The 24,784-nt window shown below is 45.8% G+C and overlaps 3 protein-coding genes across 7 annotated transcripts; 2 read left to right on the forward strand and 1 right to left on the reverse strand.

The window, feature by feature from the left end:
* The first annotated feature begins 1,788 nt into the window (after positions 1-1,788).
* Positions 1,789-7,296, forward strand: LOC118283806. 4 transcript variants are annotated; one of them, XM_047336232.1, is made up of 7 exons: positions 1,789-1,934; positions 2,700-3,207; positions 3,328-3,867; positions 3,955-4,354; positions 4,560-4,652; positions 5,708-5,782; positions 5,876-7,296. In XM_047336232.1, the coding sequence occupies exons 1-7, from the start codon at positions 1,852-1,854 to the stop codon at positions 6,862-6,864; spliced, it is 2,688 nt and encodes an 895-aa protein (XP_047192188.1). In that variant the 5' UTR covers positions 1,789-1,851; the 3' UTR covers positions 6,865-7,296. The 4 variants fall into 4 exon arrangements, with proteins under 4 accessions (XP_047192188.1, XP_035462079.2, XP_035462072.2 ...); XM_035606186.2 differs by having other exon boundaries at positions 1,833-1,941; positions 2,701-3,207; positions 5,708-5,776; XM_035606179.2 differs by having other exon boundaries at positions 1,835-1,941; positions 2,701-3,207.
* A 2,563-nt stretch (positions 7,297-9,859) lies between these two features.
* Positions 9,860-20,207, forward strand: atp1b2a (ATPase Na+/K+ transporting subunit beta 2a). 2 transcript variants are annotated; one of them, XM_035608151.2, is made up of 9 exons: positions 9,860-10,545; positions 15,781-15,909; positions 16,128-16,232; positions 16,351-16,430; positions 16,511-16,636; positions 17,032-17,091; positions 17,625-17,651; positions 18,219-18,314; positions 18,812-20,207. In XM_035608151.2, exons 1-9 carry the CDS (start codon positions 10,440-10,442, stop codon positions 18,974-18,976), a joined length of 894 nt encoding a protein of 297 aa, XP_035464044.1. In that variant the 5' UTR covers positions 9,860-10,439; the 3' UTR covers positions 18,977-20,207. The 2 variants fall into 2 exon arrangements, with proteins under 2 accessions (XP_035464044.1, XP_035464052.1); XM_035608159.2 differs by lacking the exon at positions 17,625-17,651 and having other exon boundaries at positions 9,880-10,545.
* A 974-nt stretch (positions 20,208-21,181) lies between these two features.
* LOC118285121 (H-2 class II histocompatibility antigen, E-S beta chain) lies at positions 21,182-24,212 on the reverse strand. The gene is made up of 6 exons (XM_035608503.2): positions 24,056-24,212; positions 23,658-23,930; positions 22,907-23,120; positions 22,759-22,826; positions 22,558-22,671; positions 21,182-21,697 (listed from the first exon to the last, which is right to left on the reverse strand). Exons 1-6 carry the CDS (start codon positions 24,108-24,110, stop codon positions 21,672-21,674), a joined length of 750 nt encoding a protein of 249 aa, XP_035464396.2. The 5' UTR covers positions 24,111-24,212; the 3' UTR covers positions 21,182-21,671.
* Positions 24,213-24,784: the final 572 nt, after the last annotated feature.

The raw sequence follows: 24,784 nt of genomic DNA on the forward strand, positions 1-24,784 counted from the left end.
GGAGACGTGCTGCGTTCGGGGACAGTTCAGAGAGCACAAGAAAGCCAGGTCCGCACCGAGAAAAACACTGAGCACAAACCTGCCAGGCCTGAACTGCACCTGCGGGAAGATACTACAGATGGACCTGGACAGATGTCCAGTCAGTCCGCATCTGACCAGGTCTACACCACAGACCCCTACAGTTACACCTGTCAAAGGTCTAGATCCTCATCCTGTTCACTGTTGTTCTATGTTGGAATATTTATTTTTTGCAATCAAAACTACTTTGAACCATGTTCAGGTTCTCGTTGAACCACAAGCAGCGGCTGTTCCCTGTCCGCACTCACCTGGAGTTCGTCCATCGCGTCCTCAAAGTGACACCAGGAGCTCTGTCCCGCACATAAATGCTGGAGAGGTTTCCTGGTCTCCTCCCCCCACCACACTGCTCAGCCACGCCCCCTGCTGCTGACGTCGCTGCAGGTGATGTCAGTGAGGAATTATCACAAAAACCTGATCACTGAGTCCTGGGGTGCGGTCGAATTGTCCACTTTTTCTTCTGAAATCCTGAAATGACCTGGAATTTTTGCATCGTCAGCCATGATTAAGCGCTGTTCCAATTCTTTAAATACTTAGAAAAAAAAGGTGCTTCAATGCTTCCTTTCCTGTCTCCTGTAGCATAGGCTACTCTGGGCCTATGGAAAGGAGAAATAGAGGCCCCACAATTCATTGCACCGTGCACGAACGTAAACGAATAAAACCGAAGTAGAAGAGGAAGAAGAGGAGTGTGAATATCACCCAGTTGCCTATGAAGCATTTCCATCTTACGCCACACGGTGGTCATGTGGATAGATGAAGCGAAAATATTCAATAACACCGGGAATATTCTCGATAATGCCAGGAAAATACTCGGTTACAGAAGGAAAATACTTGGTTCCATCATCAGTTATAATGCAGACCAAAAGCTTGACCCTAACCCACGAGGGCGAGGCCACATTCACACAGGCAAGAAACTCGACTAAGACAGGAAGTGAAGCACCAGGCGCACAAAAGGTGTGTCCCAACTCAGGCCCCGCCTCCTTCGAAAGCGACACCCAAAGACTGATTTTTGCGGCGCGACTCATCCCATTTAGAAAGCTCCATCGATGCAACCATCGATCCAACAGGTGGATCCTTCCCCGGCCAAGCCTATCCCAGGATTCTATGAAAGAGGAAAAAAACTAAAAAACAAAGATCATAACAAGAACCTAAACCTAAACACGTACCGGGATGGGCCATACAACAAAACCTTTATTGACCGACACCAGCAGAAGGCGCTCATGTTCACAGAAGAAGATCAGACCCTCAACAACCAGAATGCTGCTCGCATTATGGCTAACCCTAACCATGACCCTGACCCTGACCCTGATCCTGACCCTGACCCCTAACCCGGGCCATCGTCACCTCTTATCACCTGTCGACAAACATCAAGTTTAGAAAGATTGCAGGTGTCTGCAGGTGAATGAGATCTTACGTGCGTTACGACTGTCCTACCTCCGTCCCCCTGGTTACTGCGTTCAACTCAAAACTGTCAGACTAAGAAGAAGAACAAGAAGAAGAAGAAGAATCAATTTAACAGGAGTTTTTCATTAGGAAGGAGAAGAAGAAGAAAAAGACGAAGAAGAAGAAGAAGAAGAAGAAGAAGGCGGAGGAGGAGGAGGAGGAGGAGGCAGATAAGAAGAAGAAGAAGAAGAAGAAGGCGGAGGAGGAGGAGGAGGCAGATAAGAAGAAGAAGAAGAAGAAGAAGAAGAGTCACTTTAACAGGAGTGACAGGAAATGTAGTTTTGTTTTTAAACTGGTCAAACCTCCCGTCAGTAGGGGGGCGGTAACGCTCTTATGAGCTGGTTTACAAACCGACAACAAAAATTCAGAGAAGAAGAAGAAGAAGAAGGAGGCAGAGAAGAAGAAGAAGGAGAAGGAGAAGGGGTGAGGAGGGGGAGGTGGAAGAGCTGTAAACAGGGTGACGACTGTTTCTTTTTTTTCCGTGTGTGTTCCGTTCGCCGTCGCTCGGTTCCGTTTAACGGCACACGGCGTAGAGCAGCCACCCGTTGGCTGCGGTCATGCCCGCGGCGGCGATTGTTGTGGTTAGCCTCGCTCCCGCTAGCTGCTAGCATGTAGTGTAACGGTGGCTCGGTGTCCATTATCGGACACGCCCCGCTCGTGACTGCGCTCTGAACGCCGGCTGACCTTCACTGAACAGTCGGTCCGTTGATACCGATGCGAGCTCACTTCCCTCATCGTCAGTGTGCAAACGGTGAGACCGGGAATGCGTGACCGGAGGTCGGCTGTCCGGTGCGGGGAGGAGGAGGAGGAAGCAGAACCAGACTCCATTCTGAAAATTGCCTATTTGCCTATTAAGTATTTTGCATTCATCGTTACATCTGGAACAACAATGAAGACTTTGTTGGAATACAGCGGTTCTCTGAGTCTGTTCGTGTTGTCGTTCATACATTCGGTGAACGCCGAATTGAAAGGCATCAATTAAATGTTTATAAAACGTTTTGTACGTGTCTGTATGAGTTCTCTCGTTGAGCCGAGAAGTAGAGAAACTTTAAACTGCCTTGTATTTGTACGGTGTCTGGAGTTTCTCTGTCTGAGGCATATCATTTTACAGACAGTACAGTCCGGATCTGAATAAGGAAACCATCACACTGACGCTCACCTGTCTGTATGTTTGATCATCAGGTCCTCCGTTACCGTGGAGACCGCTGTCATCAGGGGGGCACACAAGCTGACGTTGCCATGGCGAACAGCACGGAGCTCCACGCTCCAGACCAGAGCTCTTCTCCGGAGGAGGAAGAGGCGGCGGCGAAGAAACCGGCTGGCCGCCGGCCCCGCCGGCGAGCTGCCGTCACGCTGGGGAGGCGCAGCCAGAGAGGCAAGAAGCGTGGCCCCCCCGTCGACAAGCGGCGGGGGGGCCCGGGCGAGAAGCGGCGCGGTCAGAAGGAGAAGCGGCGCGGTCAGGAGGAGAAGAAGGAGGGCGTGACGGTGAAGAGGATGTGGAGCGGCGGCAAGCGGCAGTACTGCGTGTTCTGTCGGCGGCCACAGGTGAAGATCGCCCGTCACCTGCTGCGGAAGCACACGGACGAAGCGGAGGTGACGGCCGCCAGCACGCTGCCAACGGGCTCTAAACAACGCCACCTGCTGCTGGAGCACCTGCGCTGCCGGGGCAACTACCTGCACAACATCGAGGTCCGTTCACCTGTCTGTATGTTCACCTGTTTGTCTGACTATCTGCCTACCTTGTCTGTCATCTTACCTGTCTGACTGTACCTGTCTGCCTCCCTGTCTACCTGTGTGCCGGTCCCCCAGGTGATCCGACAGGGCAGCGGGGAGATCGTCCCATGTCGCCAGCCCTCGGAGGAGGTTGATGCGAGGAACTACCTGCCGTGTCCGCTCTGCCTCGGCTTCTTCCTCCGCTCGGATCTGTGGAAACATCAGGCGTCCTGTCGCAAGAAGCTGGCGTCTGACTCCTCCAAGAACGCCGCCTTAACAGCAGAGACCACCTCGGAGCCCGTAAAGGACACCACCTCCGACTCCTCCAGTAATCCCTTCTGTGATCGGACAGACGGTGAGACCCCCGGCTCCGCGGAGGACACGCCACCACCGGACCCCCCAGGAGACACAATTGCAGCGGAACAGAGCGGGACCTCTGAGACTGTGTCCAAACGGCCAATTACCGCTGAACCCAGTGGGGATCAGAATGCAGCCTCTGACTCCGGCACAGACCAGCCAAGGAAGCGCAGTAGGGTCCAAGCAGCAGCGTCCCGCCTCCTTCCGATTTCCGGCGGTGCGTCGGAGAGCTGCAGCGAAGTCCTGCACCGCATGAACCAGGACCACATCTCACATCAGGTCTGTCCACCCGCCGAACCTGTCTCGACACACGTCTGTCTTTTACCCGTCCTCTGTGTTAATTCCACGCTTCCTCACTCTGTCCAGGTCAAATCTGATTGGTTAATCTGCAAATATGGAAATAAGTTGATGGGGAACCAAGACGGCAGCCAGAAGAGGTACGACTACGTCAGTCAGAAACTGAGGGAGCTCGGGAGGTTCCTCCTGGCAGCCAAATCTCTGGACTCTGATGTCCACACGCTGCTCGATGTCCTGGCCCCGGGCCGCCTCAGCCTGGCGCTGGCCGCCGCTAGGAAGGCGTCCGGGTACCGGTGGAGTCGCCCTCCGCTGGCGGTGAAGACAACACTGAAGACGGTTTGTGAGATTGCCATCGGGGAGAGTTTGCAGGACGGAGACTGGGAGGCGGCAGCCAAAACCACCGACTTCTACCACATGCTGGGAAGAGAGTGGGACAACCTTGGGCTGCTGAACCCCGACCCTGACACAGGTAACACCCGGGTCGACCCTCGGGACTATATGGTTAAAAGTTACTAGGCTGAACTTTGACCTGATCAAGAGGAACCGGAGGTTGATCATGTCTGTGACTCTGGTAATGGAGGCTCTTACCGTTTTCTGACAGCTCGTCAGGGTTTTACAGATTCATATGTGGTACAGGATCAATACAACTCTTCCTTTTTTTTCTCTCCCTCTAGTCGCTCCTGAAGGCGGAGCAAAGACAAAGAAGCGACTGGTCCAATCACGGAACGAAAAGAAGTTGTGTCAAGAGGCAGACGCAAGTCCAGAGGGTGAGTTCTCGACAGAGGTTCTACAGGCATTCAAACATGACGTACATGCCCACAAATATCAACAAGTACTCATCGCAACGCTGAGCCTCGAGCCCAAATCTGGCCACAGATTAAAATTTAAACTATCAATTTTTACCCCTAAAAAGTACAAATAATAATTAACAGGAAGCTGTAAAAAAACAGATCTGTACTGGGATGTTTAATAAACTCAGCAAGTTAAATCATGTCAAATGTCCTTTTTCATTGGTTATGTTTGTTCCTTTTGCTTTTTTTTATTTATTTATTCATCACTTTTAATTTTCCTTGTGCGGGGAATGGGGGGGGGGGTAGTCTTACTGATTGTTATAACTGTCATGATTGTTATGACCACTTTGCTGCACACCACCGGGAGCCTCAAAGTTATGTTCAGGGTTGGGTAGTAACGGATTACATGTAATTAGATTTGAAAAAATAAGTAACTATAATCAGACCAGATTACATGTGAAATAATGTATAATGTGATTATAGTTGCTTTATCAAGGACTCAATTACATTTTGATGATGTCTTTAAAATATGGCAATTTTAAAATCCCAATAAATATTTTAAAAAGTATATTACCGTGTACATTACTTAACAGTATATGACTGTGTACAGTACTCTTGTGATGTTGGCAAATTCGTTGATGTTTTATTTAATTTTTCTACGATTTATAGATAATGACGATACATTTTTGTTTGTTTTGTAAATCTTGAATACACTAAATGCATTTCATTTGCATTGAAAAAGTTTGGTGATGTACAACTGTATTATTTTGGTTGCCTCCATTTGCTTTTTAGTATAAGGTGAAAAATGTTCAATGTTTGATTTTGAAGTAATCCAAAAGTATTCATCTTTGATCACATCATTTTTGTAATCCTATGGATTACGTTACTGATTACAAAAACTGCCATGTAACTTCAATCGCAATCAGCAACTGACTACAAATGTTTACAAAGTCTTAAAATGTAATAACTGTAGCGGCCCAGTAGATGGTACTGTTTGACCCCCCTGTCTGTCTCTCCTCACCTGTCCGTAGTTCCATCAAACAGCAGTAACAGACCTGTGAGCTCCATGGTTCCACCAGAGTCCAGGCTGCAGGCTCCAGGTACAGGTGGGTCCCCCCCCCCTGGATTCATGAATCCCTCACGCATGTATGTTCAGTAGGTCAGTCTCATATTTAAAGGGACCTGCATTGTCCTTTCAGTCCCCGTTGCTCCCAGGAAGGTCCGGCGCCGCCCGTGGTCGTCTGCGGAGAAGGAGGCCATCTGGAGACAGCTGGGGGTCCACGTGCTGGTGCAGACCGTGCCGGGGAAGGAGGTCTGTCAGCGCTGTCTGGACCTGGAGCCGGTCCTCAGGGGGCGACACTGGAAAGACATAAAGAACCAGGTCCACAACCAAATCCAGAGCCAGAAGAAGCAGCAGTTCCATGCCCAGATGGACCTTCAGGAGAACCAGGAACAACCGAACCAGGAACAACCTGACCCAGTCCAAAACCAGAAGAAGCAGCACCAGCAGCACTACCAGGCCCAACTAGACCAACAAGGAAAGGACCACACCGAGAACCAGAAGAAACAGCAGTACCATGGCCAGATGAATCAACATGGCCAGGACAACATTCAGAATCAGAAGAAACCGGAGTACCACATCCAGATGGACCACCAGGACCAGGGCAACATTCAGAATCAGAAGAAACAGCATTATAATGTTCAGATGGACCACCAGGACCAGGACAACATTCAGAATCAGAAGAAACAGCATTATCATGTTCAGATGGACCACCAGGACCACCTCCAAATTCACAAAAAGCAACTGTGCCATGCCAGACTAGACCACCAGGACCACATTCAGGTCCACAAGAAGCAGCTCTACCAGATGGACCAGCAGAGCCAGGGACTGCAGTCCACACTGGACCGGGACACGTCTCTACTGACGGGCACGACATACGGGCCCGATGGGGCTCATCGAGCCCCGGGACTCTCGCTTGTGGAGCGCGACCTCGTCATCAGTCCATATCCACTTCCGCACAGAGCCCCGGGGCCTCACATGGACCAGCTGCTGTCCAGGACAGAGTGGACCGATGAGGCTCTGGCCCAGAACTACCCAGTCAGCAGGCAGCTGGCCAGGAACCTGCTCCAGGATCCGCCCACAGGAGGACCCCCGCCCAATCCACACTCTGGACATGTCCACTTCTGAGGGACTGCCCCCCCCCCCCATGAGATGTAATGCTTCCTTATACTGATCACCTGTCCCTAAACTTCTGGTACAAAATAAAATCGACCTTTTCCATCACAGGAACGTAACAACCTGTAGCTTTCTGTTAACTTAACTTCGCTGAGGTTTAAGGTCACCACATTCCAATCACGTTTCTCACATCCAGTCCGAGTTCTTTAATACCGCGTGCGTCTGCTAACTCCAAATCCAATTTGATACCGAAACGTGGATTTTAAAAATGACGTGAAGAAGAGATGTGGGTCCATCTCTGTCGAAGTTGCCGGAAATGACAGACACTCTGACTGTACAGTGGTGTTAACAGTTGTTGCTTCACTTACTCGTAAACAACGTGAGGTCGAGTACCGACACACAAACAAACCAATTAACCATATTAAATTTTCACTTGTTGTTGAATTGACAGAATTATGTTTTCTTGTACTATGCGGTGAACAGCTGTGTTGTGGAGTAGGTCAACCTCCCTTATCTTTATACTGTGTTTACAGCATCATACTGAGTCAAACTGACTACGTCACCACAAAAAAATCACAGAAAGCATCGGAGGGGTGATGTGTACCATATAACGTGAAGTGACGTATATACTGCAGCCAATATACGCTGTATATGAACTGTTTATATACTTTATTTGTCATGTCACAGTCAGCAGACAGACAGGATTCAGTATAAACTTGCGACACGTTCTCGTCAGGCAGAGCTCGGCTGAGCCATATAGGTTCATGTGTACATATTTTTTTATAGGTTTTATGTTTTATATATGTTCATGTTCATATTTTTGAAAGGTTCATGTTTTTATATTTTGTAGAGATTTTATATTTTATATAGGTTCATGTTTTTATATGTTAGATATCTGTTCTATAGGTTCATATTTTTTATATTTATAGAGATTTTTTATTGGTTTGATATTTGATACATGTATTATATATTTTATATAGGTTCATGTTTTTATATTGTTTTATAGGTTCTATGTTTTGTAGGTTCATGTTTTAACATTTTATTATACATTTGTTTTTATAAAGGTTTTAACTTTAAATCGGTTCATGTTTTTATAGCTTATATAGGGTCATGTTTTATAGTTTATATAAGTTCATGTTTTAATACCTTATATAGGGTCATGATTTTATATAGGTTCATGTTTTTATAGCTTATATAGGGTCATGTTTTTATAGCTTATATAGGGTCATGTTTTTATAGCTTATATAGGGTCATGTTTTTATATTTTATATAGGTTCATGTTTTATAGTTTATATAGGGTCATGTTTTAATACCTCATATAGGGTCATGTTTATATATTTTATATAGGTTCATGTTTTTATAGCTTATATAGGGTCATGTTTTTATATTTTATATAGGTTCATGTTTTTATAGCTTATATAGGGTCATGTTTTTATATTTTTGTAGGTTCATGTTTTTATAGCTTATATAGGGTCACGTTTTTATATTTTATATAGGTTCATGTTTTATAGCTTATATAGGGTCATGTTTTTATATTTTATATAGATACATGTTTTATAGGTTATATAGGGTCATGTTTTATAGCTTATATAGGGTCATGTTTTTATATTTTATATAGGTACATGTTTTATAGGTTATATAGGGTCATGTTTTATAGCTTATATAGGGTCATGTTTTTATATTTTATATAGATACATGTTTTATAGGTTATATAGGGTCATGTTTTATAGCTTATATAGGGTCATGTTTTTATAGTTTATATAGGGTCATGTTTTATAGCTTATATAGGGTCATGTTTTTATATTTTATATAGCTTCATGTGTTTATAGCTTATATAGGTTCATGTTTTATATAGGTACATGTTTTTATAGCTTATATAGGGTCATGTTTTTAGTGTATATATAGGTTCATGTTTTTATAGATTATATAGGGTCATGTTTTATATAGGTACGTTTTTATAGCTTATATAGGGTCATGTTTTATAGTGTATATATAGGTTCATGTTTTTATAGATAATATAGGGTCATGTTTTTATATTTTATATGGGCACACGTTTTTATATTTTACATCTTTTAAATAGGTTCATGTTTTTATATTTTATAGAGATTTTATATTGGCTCATTTTATATTTAATAGGGATTTTATATAGGTTCATGTTTTTATATTGATGGAGGTTTTGTATTTCATATACATGAATGTTTCATATTTTATGTAGTTTCATGTTTTATATTTCATTGCAGCTGAATCAATTGTTTAATGATATGTGTGTTGAGGAATAAGTTCTGCAACAGTTCAGGAGAACAGAGCTGAGGTGGACAGATCTTTGACAATGACCCACTTAAAGATAATCTCTGGTCCCCACAAGTTACGTCCTGGTCAGATAAACCTTCCTCAGATAAACGTCACTCTGAACCTTTAGGCTTCACGGGTCCAGGTGAGGGTTCACGGGTCCAGGTGAGGGTTCACAGGCCCAGGTGAGGGTTCACAGGCCCAGGTGAGGGTTCACGGGTCCAGGTGAGGGTTCACGGGTCCAGGTGAGGGTTCACAGGCCCAGGTGAGGGTTCACGGGTCCAGGTGAGGGTTCACAGGCCCAGGTGAGGGTTCACAGGCCCAGGTGAGGGTTCACGGGTCCAGGTGAGGGTTCACAGGCCCAGGTGAGGGTTCACAGGCCCAGGTGAGGGTTCACGGGTCCAGGTGAGGGTTCACGGGTCCAGGCGAGTGTTCACGGGTCCAGGCGAGACTTCACGGGCCCAGGCGAGTGTTCACAGGCCCAGGTGAGGGTTCACAGGCCCAGGTGAGGGTTCACGGGTCCAGGTGAGGGTTCACGGGTCCAGGCGAGACTTCACGGGCCCAGGCGAGTGTTCACGGGCCCAGGTGAGGGTTCACAGGCCCAGGTGAGGGTTCACGGGTCCAGGTGAGGGTTCACAGGCCCAGGTGAGGGTTCACGGGTCCAGGCGAGTGTTCACCGGCCCAGGCGAGGGTTCACAGGCCCAGGCGAGGGTTCACGGGCCCAGGCGAGGGTTCACGGGCCCAGGCGAGTGTTCACCGGCCCAGGCGAGTGTTCACAGGCCCAGGTGAGTGTTCTCAGTAACCCAGACCTCAACTTTGATATCATCCTGATTTCGGGGCTGATATCTTTCTATCTTAATTGACGTTCCTCGTGAAGATGATCGTGAAGATCTGTGATCCAAAGTCTGGATGAGATGGTTAATGCAGCCCCCTTTTTCTCTTCTTCATGTAGCACACGCAGAGTACAGTGGGCGGAGTCTTTCCCGATGAAGCCGCTCTGTGATTGGCCTGACTTCAGTCGTATTGTGGGAGGGGGAGGTTTACCGCAGTGACACCGTCCTCTCTCTCTCTCTCTCTCTCTTCATCTGTCCCGGTCTCATCCCATCGATCACCATCGATCTGCAGGATCAATACCACTACTGTAACTGATCCTCTCCCTCTTTTTTTTTTTTAACAATTTGAATTGGACAATTAAGCGGCAGCGGCGGCGGGAGGCTCGTGCCGTCATCGCGGGGAACATCGCGCGCCGTCCGTGCGTATAGGGACAGACCTTCGTCTCCATCCTCACCCTCACCACCATGTCCGGCACCAAGGAGGAGGACCGCGCAGACTCCGGCAGCTGGCGGGATTCCTTCTGGAACCCGCGGACCCATGAGCTGCTGGGCCGAACCGCCTCCAGCTGGGGTAAGTCCATTTCACTTTCTATTAATCTCTCTCTCTCTCTCTCTCTCTCTCTGTCCGTCAGCCATTATTAATGTCGCTCTACCACCGACTCTCTCTCTCTCTCTCTCTCTCTCTGTGTTGAAATGATGACATTAATGTCACTAACGGACATAAAATAGCACATGTATGTAACAATACACATACTAATACGACACACATGTAACACTACTGTACATATCATGGTAACACCCACAGGTAAGGATTCATATTATGATAATAATACACAAATATGCATACTGCAACATATATAACAGACTGTCTCTCTTCCTCTGTCTGTTAGTGTCCAATCTCTCTCTCTCTTAATGTGAATATTGTGATGTTTCATGTTCGATGACGTCACCTCGACCAACTGGCCAATCAACGGGGAATATCATCAGCAGGTCGCTCGGTCGATGCTCACCACCGACTCAGTCTGTCGGATTCAAAAGCAAAGATCTTTATTGAGTCCGAGGGGTTCTTGAACAGTGACCAGAGCAATTCCACATCTGGAGCACATTCGGCACAATGTTTGATCAAGAACGTTGAATAAACCAACAGAATCTATTTCTTTCTTTTTTTACTGTAAATAATCACAGATAAATATTTTGTATCCGACCAGACTTATATTTAATATAAATACAGTTTGTAGAGAGTTGGAGAGAAGAGACATCCGATCAAGTAGCTTTTCCCTCTTATCAAATAATCAATGACTTCATACAGATGTTACAATAAAGCCAAAGCTCATATGATTTTTAGATCATTTTTTTTATTTTTTATTTTGTTCAACCCTGGACAATCATGTGAAGCTCTTTGTAACTTAATTTAGTAATAATGATAATAATAATAATTATTATTATTTATAATAAAAGAAACTTCACGAATACAAAATAAACATTCATCATGCGAGAAATTGTGTAAACAAGCAGAATCTTTTTATATCTCTCTGTATATACAACTCTCTCTCTCTCTCTCTCTCTCTCTGTGTCTCAGTGATGCTTGGCCGTCCTCTGTCAGCCATATTCTGTCTGAAGGTCACTCTCTCTCTATTTATAATCTGTCTCTCTCTCTCTCGCTCTCGCTCTTAAAGGTGGCTGGATGAATTTGACAGAAAATAGGACGAGTGTGTGTGTGTGTGTGTGTGTGTGTGTACACGTGTGTGTGTACGTGTGTACGGTAGTGTGTATTCTGCAGTACTGCGTGTCTCCAGTATCACCGTCAGATCTTTAAAGACGAACTCCACACACTATAGCACATAATCTCACAGTCCTGCTGGCACGATGATGATGATGATGATGATGATGATGATGATTTTTCACATAAACCTTTGAGATTTTTTTCATTTACACTCATGAAACCGCCTAAAATATACGAATAAGACAATGGCAGTGGCGTGATAAGCAGCAGAAATGGTTGTACAGTATGTAGAACCTTCTGCACCGCAATGGAACATTTATGATGGAGGTCGAAACACAAAGCGAAGCTCTTTTAGACAATTTTAACATTAATTTTTTGATGCATGTGAAAAGTTGTAAACTTCCATTTGTCAGAGAATAATAAGTGAAACAGGAAGAAGTTTCACCTCAGTTGTGAGAAAGTGAGGTTTTGTTATTCTTCATACAAAGGTATGAAATTTCCCTTTGTCGACATGTGCCTAACTCATTAGAAACTTTGAACCGATCATAGCCTTAGCAATAGAATAATTCAGAAGCTGATCCTCTGAAACACTGCTCCGTGTCTCGGTGTAGACGAGAAGCTAATACACAGATGTATATATGTATTCTACCAACAGCATCAAAAACAGACTTGACTCTGTCGAAACGGATTAAGACACAACTGACAGATCTAGTTTTTCTACCTTTTTATTAAGGTCATGATCTGCCACAGCAGGCACAGTCTGATACAACACCTGTTCACACATGTCACCAGTGGATACCTGTCACCTGTAGACACCTGTCACCTGTTCACACCTGTCACATGTTCACACCTGTCACCAGTGGATACCTGTCACCTGTAGAGACCTGTCACCTGTAGACACCTGTCACCTGTAGACACCTGTCACATGTTCACACCTGTCACATGTTCACACCTGTCACATGTTCACACCTGTCACCTGTAGAGACCTGTCACCTGTAGACACCTGTCACCTGTAGACACCTGTCACCTGTAGACACCTGTCACCTGTAGACACCTGTCACCTGTAGACACCTGTCACATGTTCACACCTGTCACATGTTCACACCTGTCACCTGTAGACACCTGTCACATGTTCACACATGTCACCAGTGGATACCTGTCACCTGTAGACACCTGTCACATGTTCACACATGTCACCTGTAGACACCTGTCACCTGTTCACACCTGTCACCAGTGGATACCTGTCACCTGTAGACACCTGTCACATGTTCACATCTGTCACCTGTAGACACCTGTCACATGTTCACACCTGTCACCAGTGGATACCTGTCACCTGTAGACACCTGTCACCTGTTCACACCTGTCACCAGTGGATACCTGTCACCTGTAGACACCTGTCACCTGTTCACACCTGTCACCTGTAGACACCTGTCACATGTTCACACCTGTCACCAGTGGATACCTGTCACCTGTAGACACCTGTCACATGTTCACACCTGTCACCTGTAGGCACCTGTCACCTGTTCACACAGACGGTCTGTATAATATCACACCGATGTTAAAACCCTCCTAACTGATTTCAAGGCAGCTCAGTCTTTACATAAGTACCCCGTGATGATGTCACCATGTCTCCCATCATGCACCAGGGCAGTGGATGATGGAGCCTGAAGGACACAGAAAACCCCTGCAAACACACACTCTTACACACTGATGCACACACACACACACACACACATACACACACACACACACACACACACACACACACACACACAATGAACTGAACAGAGTGTGTGTTAATCTGGATTAAACAGACAGACGAGGTTGATTGGACTGTAATCTGTCCACACAGAGGCACACACACACACACACACACACACAAACATGGGCCTCGATGTATTCGTGAGGACAGTTGCTCTCATTACTTAAAGGGACAGTACACACATGTACAGGTTCCCAGTGTTAATCTGCTGTGACCATCGATCGCTCTTCTCAGTCTCAAATACTCGGTTTAGCTCAAGACAAGTCTGCTCCAATTGGTCAGCTGCTGGAGGCCACGCCCCTCACCCGGGGCTTCCTGATCAGCTGTAGATGCTGCCGTAGCCGTGGTAACGACGGCATTGCGGTTCGCACCTGAGCCACGTGCTGCAGCCGAATGTTTCACTTCTCATCGGGAGATTTCGGGTGTTTCACCTCATTGCCTGTCTAGAGGGTCATGGTGTCAAACGTGCAGGTCGTTGACCCCCAGGCCGACTCGTTCAGGACACCCATAGGTTCTGTTTGCTTTGGTGGTTTTGATAAAGGTCCAGTTTGCCTTCACCTTCCCCTCGGTTCTTGTGTCTACTTGCTGAGCTGGGTGGTTCTGAATAGTAAGTGTTGATCTGTGTGTGTGTGTTTTTACCTATAAACTTGGACGTTGAGGCTTCTGCCTTCTTCAGGTCAGACTGCTTTCTCTGACACCCTCACGGGTGAACTCGAGTTGGCGACCACTGCGTTGATTCCGAGAAGGTTTTCAACCTCCCGTGTTTGGATTTTGACTCAGGTGCAATCCACATGTCATGTCTTGCAGGAGTCGCTTCCTTGATATGTGAACCGCCCCTGTGTGGCGGGATGTAAAAAGAGAAGTGAATGTCATATGACGCCGTGGTTTCATCGGGGTCCAGTCTAATTTCTCTTTCCTTGTTGGAATAAATCCGACCCGGGGGTTAAGATGGTGGCCAGGTGTTTGGAGATGTTGTATCCGTCCCACCCTGTCGTTTCACCTCTCACGACTCACACGGCCTGAATAAAAAGTTAACTTTGTCTCTTTGGCATTTTCATTTCAAAGATTCTCCTAAAACGTGAAGCTGGTCTGTGTTTTAGTCAGAAAGTGTCAAGAGTTGTCGGGTCAAGGAGGACACGCTATACTGTGATTATGATGATACTAAACTGACTCTGTGAACCTGGATCAGGTTTCTGATGTAATCCTGTCTAATCTGCACCCGAGGACACGTCTGATGACATTAACCCTGCTGCAGGAGCCTTTAACAGGTTCACGCTGACTCCAGGTCCGATTTAACTCACTGATCCTCCTGGAAATCGGCGCATTGAACCCAAGGCGGAGATTCCAGGACCGGTGTGAAAGACAGTGAGGCTCCATCTTGTGGACCGGGTGTGTTCTACGCTCATATGACTTATCAAACCACGGAGCAGCACGACGATGTTATTCCGATCACAGCGACGTCGGAGCGTGATGTTGCAGGAAAATGGCCGCCGTGCGAATGAGATCTCTTGCTGTAGCTGCTGCTGAGGCACCATCCTCATGAGAGGAGCTTCGCTGGTTGATGAACCATTTTATCCGTTCAGAAATTCTTTTTTGCGACAGGCACGATATTGGATTCCTTCCAGAGTTGGGGGTCGTTTGATGCTCTATGGAAACAGGAAGAGACGCGGTCTGGGGCCACACATCATCTGAAAGAAACAACAACGCAAAACTCACAACTCTGAGGCAGATTAATGGATCACCAGCAGAGGGCGCACGTTGACCGAATGGTCAGAAACGGATCCGATTGTTTTCATTCCACATTAAAAACACAATGTTGTAAAAAAATATTTACTCCCGATAACAAGAACACTGATCAATCAAAACCAAAAAACTAATATATAAACACAATAATGATTCTCCTAATCGATCCCCAAGCCAAGACATAGTGAATTATCAGTCTTGTTGCGATGGTAACCTGCAGGTCAACGTTAAGAAAGCTGATTTTTTTTTAGTTTTTTTACAGAGCTCTGTCAGCCAATCGGAGGGCAGGACTTTTGTGTTGCCGGGGTAACAACTGATGCATAGCCATTTTAAAGTCACTGAGAGGGAGAGAGAGAGCGGACAGAGATTAGACCCTCCCCCATCTGTCTCCCCCCACCCCCCCTACCTCCTCCATTCAGACATAATGTAGGTCATCAGCTGGGGGCGGGGCTAAACCCAAGAGGATTATAAAGATGGCATTTAGAGGAGAGGGGGGTAGGGGGGGAGAAAGGACGTAATGTACTTTACTGTGTAATAAAACTCCTGCTCTGTGACACCCCCCACCCTCCACCCCCCAGGTCTGATCCTGCTCTTCTACCTGGTCTTCTACCTGTTTCTGGCGGGAATGTTTGCTCTCACCATGTACATCATGCTGCTGACGCTCGACGACTACAAACCCACCTGGCAGGACCGCCTGGTCACTCCGGGTGAGAGGATCAAACGCACCCGACAACACACACCTGTGTCTACGATACACGACCGATCAATGTCTTGATTATATTAGTCTCAATTCATGTATAAACAACATTAATAACACAATACTCACCGTGACAAATGATGTGGGAGTCAATGTGTGTCACGCTGTGATTGGCTAACGAGGTTCCGGCTGTGATTGGTTAACGCGCACGATGTTTTCATGTGTCAGGGATGATGATCCGTCCGAAGGGCGACCAGCTGGAGATCACGTTCTCGGTCTCGGAGACTGAGAGCTGGGACAACCTCGTCCAAAACCTCAACACCTTCCTGTCTCGTGAGGCGCTCATTCATCAATATTTATATTAATTATCCAATGTTATTGATTATTGAGTCCAATGTACCTGTTACGATGAAGATATAGTCAGACTGTCTGTCTGTCTGTCTGTTTGCAGCGTACAACGACAGCCACCAGGCTCAGACCAATGATAACTGCCCCGCAGATCAGTACTTCATTCAAGAGGACAGTGGCGAGGTTAACCCGTCTCACTCTCTGTCAGCCTGTTTGACCACCTGTCTCCCTTTCTATCTGCTCACCTGTCTGTCTCTCCACAGGTGAGGAACAATCCAAAGCGCTCCTGTCAGTTCAATCGGACGATGTTGGAGGAGTGTTCTGGGGTGTCAGACCGTTTCTATGGTTACAACAAAGGTCAGCCCTGCATCCTCATCAAACTGAACCGGGTACGTTGACCTCTGACCCCTGACCCCAATTTTAAACCTATTGCAAACCAGCCGACACGAGGAGATTTGTGTTTGGTCCAGTTTACACATGTGCAGACTAGGAGGTGAGCTGCAGTCGACACAGACATGTGACACAGTGTGACATCACTTCCTGATGAAGTGATGTCACACTGTCATGTGACACAGACTTCATAGAGAATCTTGATGTTTTTAAGTTTCCTTCAGTGTCACCAGTGAATCCAGTGACAGTTGACTTTTCATCACTGGATTCACTGCAAACAGCAGCTGGTCACCATCAGTTCAGTGTGAACAGATACAGGATAATTAACCAGAGAGTTTGGTGGGTGGGGTAAGTCCCTCTCCTGACCTGTCTGTCTACCTGTCTGTCTCTCCAGGTGATCAATATGTTGCCGGGAAAGGACGGTCAGTCTCCTTATGTCACCTGTGGAGCCAAGGTCTGAACCTGTCTGTCTCCGTCTCTCTCTCTCTCTCTGTCTGTCCTTCTCTTTTTTTCACTCTGCCTCTCTCTCTCTCTCTCCATCTCTGTCTGTCTGTCTGTCTGTCTGTCTGTGTCTGTCTGTCTATCTTCATGTCCTCTGTCTTGTCTCTGTCTGTCTGTCTGTCTATCTCTCTGTCTCTGTCTGTCTGTGTCTGTCTATCTCTCTGTCTCTGTCTGTCTGTCTGTCATCATCTCCTGTGTCTTGTCTCTGTCTGTCTGTCTGTCTATCTCTCTGTCTCTGTCTGTCTGTGTCTGTCTATCTCTCTGTCTCTGTCTGTCTGTCTGTCATCATCTCCTGTGTCTTGTCTCTGTCTGTCTGTGTCTCTCTCTCTGTGCGACTGTCTGTCCATCTGTCTTCATGTCCTTTGTCTTGTCTCTGTCTCTCCGTCTGTCTGTCATCATGTCCTGTGTCTTGTCTCTGTGTGTCTGTCTGTTTGTCTATCTCTCTGTCCATCTGTCTTCATTCGTGTGTCTTGTCTCTGTCTTCAGAGATACAGAATGGGAGAAGATGATTGGGTAAGAACGGTAGAACATAGAACCTTTAACTCAGCTTAGACCCACAGAGTTAGAACGCAGCACCCCTCCCTCCCTCTCCTCACCTGTATCATCACAGCCATGAATGAAGTTCTTCGTATGAAACACTGACACCTGCAGGTCAATTAAGTTAAAGCAACACAGCAACTGTAAAGAATATGATCAAATAACTAGAAAAGCAAAGGAGCAGTAGAAATAATGTTTGATGTCTAATAATAGACTGTAAATAGACAGAGGGATTTGATCAAGTTTGCAACTGAGTGAGTATTTGAATATTGAATAATTCAATATTTTTGTCTTTTGTATCACAATGTCTCAAACTATGATGAAAAGAAGCTGAAGTGATGTCAGACGGTTTGTGCTGCTGAAGCAGAGGAGACAAGTAGTAAATGTGTGTGTGTGTGTGTGTGTGTGTGTATGTGTGTGTGTGTGTGTGTGTGTGTGTGTGTATGTGTGTGTGTGTGTGTGTGTGTGTGTGTGTGTGTGTGTGTGTGTGTGTGTGTGTGTGTGTGTGTGTGTGTGTGTGTGTGTGTGTGTGTGTGTTCACAGAGGGAGGACAGTGACAAGATCGGACCTCTGGTGTATTATCCTCCTAATGGCACGTTCAATCTCATGTACTACCCATACTACGGCAAGAAAGCTCAGGTAACACATGCACACGCACACACACACACACACACACACACACACACAGTGAGTGATCCTGTCTTCAAACATACTATTTTAAATCCACAATTCAACATCTAACGACACGTTTAGACTGTCCCTGGCCTGTGGAGAACAAATGGAACTTGGCTAAGAAGACTGATCGATTGATCCATGTGTATATCCGTCAAGCTCTAATATGATCCATTAGATCCACATACACGTATCGTACTGATGAGTCTGTGTGTGTGTGTGTGTGTGTGTGTGTGTGTGTGTGTGTGTGTGTGTGTGTGTGTGTGTGTGTGTGTGTGTGTGTGTGTGTGTGTGTGTGTGTGTGTGTGTGTGTGTGTGTGTGTGTGCGTGCGTGCGTGCGTGCGTGCGTGCGTGCGTGCGTGCGTGCGTGCGTGCGTGCGTGCGTGCGTGCGTGCGTGCGTGCGTGCGTGCGTGCGTGCGTGCGTGCGTGCGTGCTTGTGCGTGCGATGTGTTTGCTGTCTCAGGTGAACTACACTCAGCCGCTGGTGGCCGTGAAGTTCCTGAACGCCTCCATGAACACAGACATCAACGTGGAGTGTAAAATCAACTCCAACACTCTCGCCACCGGCAGCGAGAGGGACAAGTTCGCCGGACGGGTTTCCTTCAAACTACGGATCAACGACAAATAGAAGCACTGCAAAACGCACGCACACGCACGCACACGCACGCACGCACACACGCACGCACGCACGCACACACACACACACACACACACACACACACACACACACACACACACACTAAAGCTGCACTAATCCAGATGTTTAATGAAACTATAGTGAGTCTGTCCTCGTCCTATTAAAGCCACAAACTGACCTCCAGCGTCATGATGCGTTCACTGACAGTCCCCCCCCCCCGTAAACGACACATTTTTGTATTTTGTGTTTTTCTGTGATGTGATCGTCTGTACGACAGACTCAGTGCAGCTTTGACTCAAACACACCTAGACCCTGAAACCGGCCAATCAGCACGCACACGCGCTCTGATGTCACTGCCACTGAGGACGGACTGAAGAGAGGACAAACGGTCAATGATCTTATCAATCTGCATGAATCGAAAACAAAATTATTGATCACCCAGCTGTTGACGGGTCAACCTTCAATCTGTTATTTATTCATTTTTATTTATTTATTCATTTTTGTCGCTTGTTTGTGTAAATTTTATGTTTAAGAAACTACAGACCACATCGAACCATCAACCAGTTCAGACACTACAGACCACATTGAACCATAAACCAGAACAAAGATAAACCAGATCACAAACCCGTTCAGAAACTGGTCCGTGTAACTGGTCTGTTGCCATGGAAGCAGGTCAGAGATAGTTGTAGTTTCCATGGCAGCAGTGTTGGTGTTTGACGTCACATTTTGTTTTCTCCTCTTTGATTGGCTCGTTTGGTTTATTAGATCATTAATTAGTCATTAACTTAACCAGGTAGTGGTCTAGTTAGTTAGCGCTTTGGGAAATTTTGGGTAGTCACTTTTTTCTTTTTGATTTGTTTACTTATTAGTTTTTATTCACTATCGTTATCATGGGGCTGAGCATCACCGTTACCACGACAACCACGGCCATGTGACACAGTCACCCGTCTCCTCAACTGTCTATCAATCACTCTGTCCTGCCCCCCTGAAACCCCCCCCCTCCCCTCACAGACACACACACACACACCTGTCCTGCTCTCCACCAATGGTCTTCCTTCAAAGAGTGACCAGCCAATGAGATGGTCCTGCTGTATGATGTCATATGCTCTTACTTGTTTGTGATTGGATGATTTCTCCTGCCTGAAACTGTCCTTGTGTTCAACAGTCGATTTAAAAAAAACAACAACAAAGAAATTAAACTGAAAACCAAAAAAACTAAAAACCTTTCTTTGTATTTCATGGGAGGAAATGGAGGAGGCGGAGCCACGACGCAAACTGCAATAATTACAGGTTCTAGGACTACAAACGGGAATATTTATGGGTTTTAGGACTACAGACTTGGGATTGGTTTCAACCCCAAGGTGTAAAAGTGGAATATATACAGCAGCTGCTGTGACGTGACCGAACACCTGACCTGACCGGTGTTTTTGGCCAATTCATCAGTTTCTATCATAAACAACAACTTGTCTGTGCTGCTCCCCTCCTCTACCTCCTCATCTCCTATCTTCCTCTACCCTGTGTGTGTGTGTGTGTGTGTGTGTGTGTGTGTGTGTGTTACATAAGTCCAGAGTTGCAGTCAGTCTGTTATATGACAACAGAGAGAGGATCAGCGGCAGTGGAGCCTCCGGTGGCCTGGAGAATGAACTACACCGAGTCTGACATGGTGACTACATCCGGATCTCTCACACACACACACACACACACACACACGGTGAGGGCTGCAGTCCAATGTATTTGTATATTAATATCTATGCCTCATTAAGCCCAACTTTCCTGCTCGCCAACTCATTTTGGATACCTCCGACCGAAGCTCCAGATGAGGCTGCTCCAGTCTGCCACTCTGCTCTTCTTCCATCGAGTGCCGCTGATGCACATTGGCGCTGAATATGACGTGATGCTTAATATGTATTTATAATCATGTCATTTAGCGTTGCTATTCCTGTGAATCTCTCTACTTGTGAGCATCAGAACAGCCTCACCATATTGATCATAGTGATCATATCTATATTGCTCTCGGTGTTTTCCTTCTTTGAATGACGAGGGACCAGTGCAACAATTGCGCAGTGATTCTGTTTGTACCTGAACCGAACACAAGGAAATCAGTGGAACGTCTCCAAATGTTCACATGAGTTTATGATCAATGATGATTCATCACAGATTCATTTTCTTAACATTTCATCCACGAAGCAGAGTGTGTCAGGGTTTTCTGTTGGTTTATTGAGATTAGAAAACGTCCCACTCCAGTCAAAATATATGAATCTAACGATCGCACGACCCACAAGCCCCAAATCATCGAAGAACTGGATCAAACAGGATTTAAAAGCACAGTTACTGAGTCACTTTGTGCATAGAAGCATTGATTTCACACGGTAAAGCAGCATATCATGTGCATATGAAGCAGAGCTCGCATCCAGCTGATACACCAGAGTCCACACTAAACCTGATCCAGCACTGTCGGAGAAAACCACAGTCGTCATGACGACTTCTGACGGAGCCTGAACATCTCAGGTATCCAGCGAACACAGGGAACGACAACACGTTGACACAATGAACTGGACTGTGGCGTACAGTATGATGGATCAGGTTTAGACCAGCTGGGTATCAGAGTACAGTCCTGGATCGGGTTTGGACCAGTAGAAAACCACATCAGAGAATCTGGTCAGTCCAGCAGGTGGCAGCACCAGACTCAGTTAGTGGGAACCAGGATCCGTCCTGGTTTAAAGAGGAGAGACAAGGACAAATACACACCATCAGAGCTGGTCTGAACTGGCCTGGATGATCTGAACTGGTTTGGGAAAAGGGGCGGGGGTCAGGACCCTGACTTAGTCGGTGAGAACCAACAGAGGGACGCTTCTTTCCCCCGAAAGTGTTGTCAGAGAACCTCAACTGAGGAACAATCGGCCTGATGCAGTTACAAAGTCAGGACCCTCTATTAAACGTCTTCTGAAAACACTGTTTCGTTCTTTTGAAAAATATTCTGAAAATGTAGTTTTTACTTTCTTTATACCGATAATGTAGTTTTGCCTGTCTTTTTCTAATAATGTATTTTACAGTTTTTATTATGATAAAGTAGTTTTTACTTTCTTTATAACAATTGTTTAGTTTTGACTGTCTTTATTCTAATAGTTTTTACTGTCTTAAGTCTGATGATGTCGTTAGTGTCTTTAGTCCAATTTTGTTGTTTTTACTGTCTTAATTCTAATAATGTATTTTACTGTCTTTATTATGATAATGTAGTTTTTACTGTTTGTAGTCTGATTATGTAGTTTTGGTATCTGATTCTGATACTGTATTTACACTGTCTTTAATCCGATAATTTAGTTTTTTCCTCTTTAATCTAATAATGTAGTTTTACTGTCTTTATCATGATAATGTGTTTTTACTGTTTTCATTAGATCTGATTACAATCTGACACTAAAGACGTCTGAACTTGTAATGTGGTAAACCGGGTCTGAAATGGACACATTGATCGAGAACAGACTGCAGTACAATGTGGACTGGTGTAAACTGGTATATGACTGGTGTAAACTGGTGTAAACTGGTGTAAGAATGTTTTAGACTGGGTGTCTGACCTCGTGCCTTCCTCTTGTAGTAGATGAATCCAGCCAGAGATAAGGTCAGACCTAGGATCAGTCCGGAGGCTCCGATGGCGATCTTGTTTCTCTCTGACTCGGGCATGGACGGATCTGACAACGGACGGGAAGAAAGACCCGTGAGCAGACAGACAGGTGAGCAGACAGACACTGTATGCAGACAGACAGACAGCTATTTACCCCAGTCAGTAACCAGCGGTTCTTTCAGGCTGGCGTGTTCCACCACACAGGAGACCTTCTCTCCAGACCTGCAACACACACCAACATCTCACTTTTCTGTGACACTGCTCTTCTAACTGGGCCTTCAGCTTGCCTGGTCTGGACTCACCTGGGTGTGTACTCCAGGTGAGAGTGGATCTGGTAGTACCAATCACTGTCCGCCAGCTCATCGGTGGAAGTGACGCCCGAGGTCACTTCCTTCTCGTCTATTTGCCAGCTCACTCTGATCCGTTTGGGGTAGAAGTCGAAGACGCCGCAGACCAGCACGGTAGGATGTTTCCCACCATGGTGCTCCTCAGAGTGAAGTCGGACGTAGGGTTTAACTGGAGCACAGATTGTGTTGTTAGATCTGTTGTTAATATCAGCAGCAGTCGTCGTCGTCACGCTGCACCTAAACTCAAATTCAAATTCTACTGACGATGTGTAAGATCAGTCTGGTCTGTGGAACCGGATCATGGAGTCTGTGGTTCGATTGTTTAAGTGACATCACAAGGCTTCAAAGAATCATTTAACATTTTTTTTTTAAAAAGAACAGCACTTAAAGGAAGTCCAGTGTTTGTAGTACCGGTGTTTGACCAGCAGCTGGCAACACAGAGCTGAAAAGGTTTTCTCCACAAAGAAAGTAGCAGGACTTTTCATGAAATCAAATGTTAAAGCGTCAAACACCAAGTAAAGAAATACATCCATGTTATTAATACATACATATATCAAATATTATATTTATGTTTTAAAATTTACTTTCGTTCTTATGATTTTTTTTTTTCCCCCCATTTGAAACGTTTATTATAAACGGGGGTCCGTGTTGATGAATGTGAGGTTGAACATGAAGATGTGACGATGTTACACAAACACACACTCACCTGACTTAGTCAGAATAGCTTCCTGGTCACTTCCCACGTTGATGAGACAGTACCTCTCCTTCTCATTTCTCATTCGAGACAACTCTCCCGGGAGATTGTTCCAGGCCTCTGCGTTCCTCACACCAAACTCTGTGTATCCAACATACTTGCCCACGCTGCTGCTGAACCTCGTGACCTCCAGCTTGTTGTAATAGTAAGATCTGATGTACTCAATGTCGTCCAGCTTAGTGGAGTTGAACACACAGTGATCCTCTACATAATTCAGAAATCCATCTGAAGAACAGACAACAGAGTCAGATAATCGCCAGTGTATTGATCAGTGCTCAGTGTATTGATCAGTGCTCAGTGTATTGATCAGTGCTCAGTGTATTGATCAGTGCTCAGTGTATTGATCCTACCTGCTGTGTAGACAGTGATGAAGAGGAGGGCGAAGCTGAGAAAGGATGAAGCCATGTTCCTCTGCTCACTTGACCAACACTGACTCAGTCTGACTGAGAGCTGCTCTTAAAACCAGAGATCACATGACCTGCAGCGTCACTTGTTACCAGGTAGACAACACTGCTCATGGCACAGAAACCATGAGAGTCAGGAGAGTTTAAACAGTCGAGTGTCTCAACAAGTAGAAGATCAGGAGACACAGGGACAAGTGGTGTGTGTGTGTGTGGGGGGGGGGGGTTCTGTCGGAAAACACGGGGAGAACTAATCATGTACAGGTATAAAGAAAGAAAGAAAACTCACTGGATGTCACGGTTTCACCTCAAGTCACAAACTACAAACGAACAATTTAAAATCCCACAATCCAATTACAGGTTAAACTCCAGGAAGTTTTTACACTCTGAAGTTTCCTCCCTGAAAAGGTTTTTTATTCCTAATGTCAAATCTACAGAAAAAACAATGAGCGGTTCTCAGTAACATCAGATATAAATGTAATTTCTTTTTCAAACAGGTTAAATTGCAACGTAAATCCTTTTTCTTTTCCTTCCTCTCATCACTCATCACTCATGGCTCTGCTCCCTGGAGGAGACTCAAGTGTTCTCAGCACATACACGACCTCAGGTAGGACCTCGTCTATGATGGACTTCTTGTTGGTCAAATCCTAAGACTTAAACAATGTTAATGAACAAATG

The sequence above is a fragment of the Scophthalmus maximus genome, chromosome 12, assembly GCF_022379125.1.
Source record: "Scophthalmus maximus strain ysfricsl-2021 chromosome 12, ASM2237912v1, whole genome shotgun sequence".
NCBI classification, from domain to species: Eukaryota; Metazoa; Chordata; class Actinopteri; order Pleuronectiformes; family Scophthalmidae; genus Scophthalmus; species Scophthalmus maximus.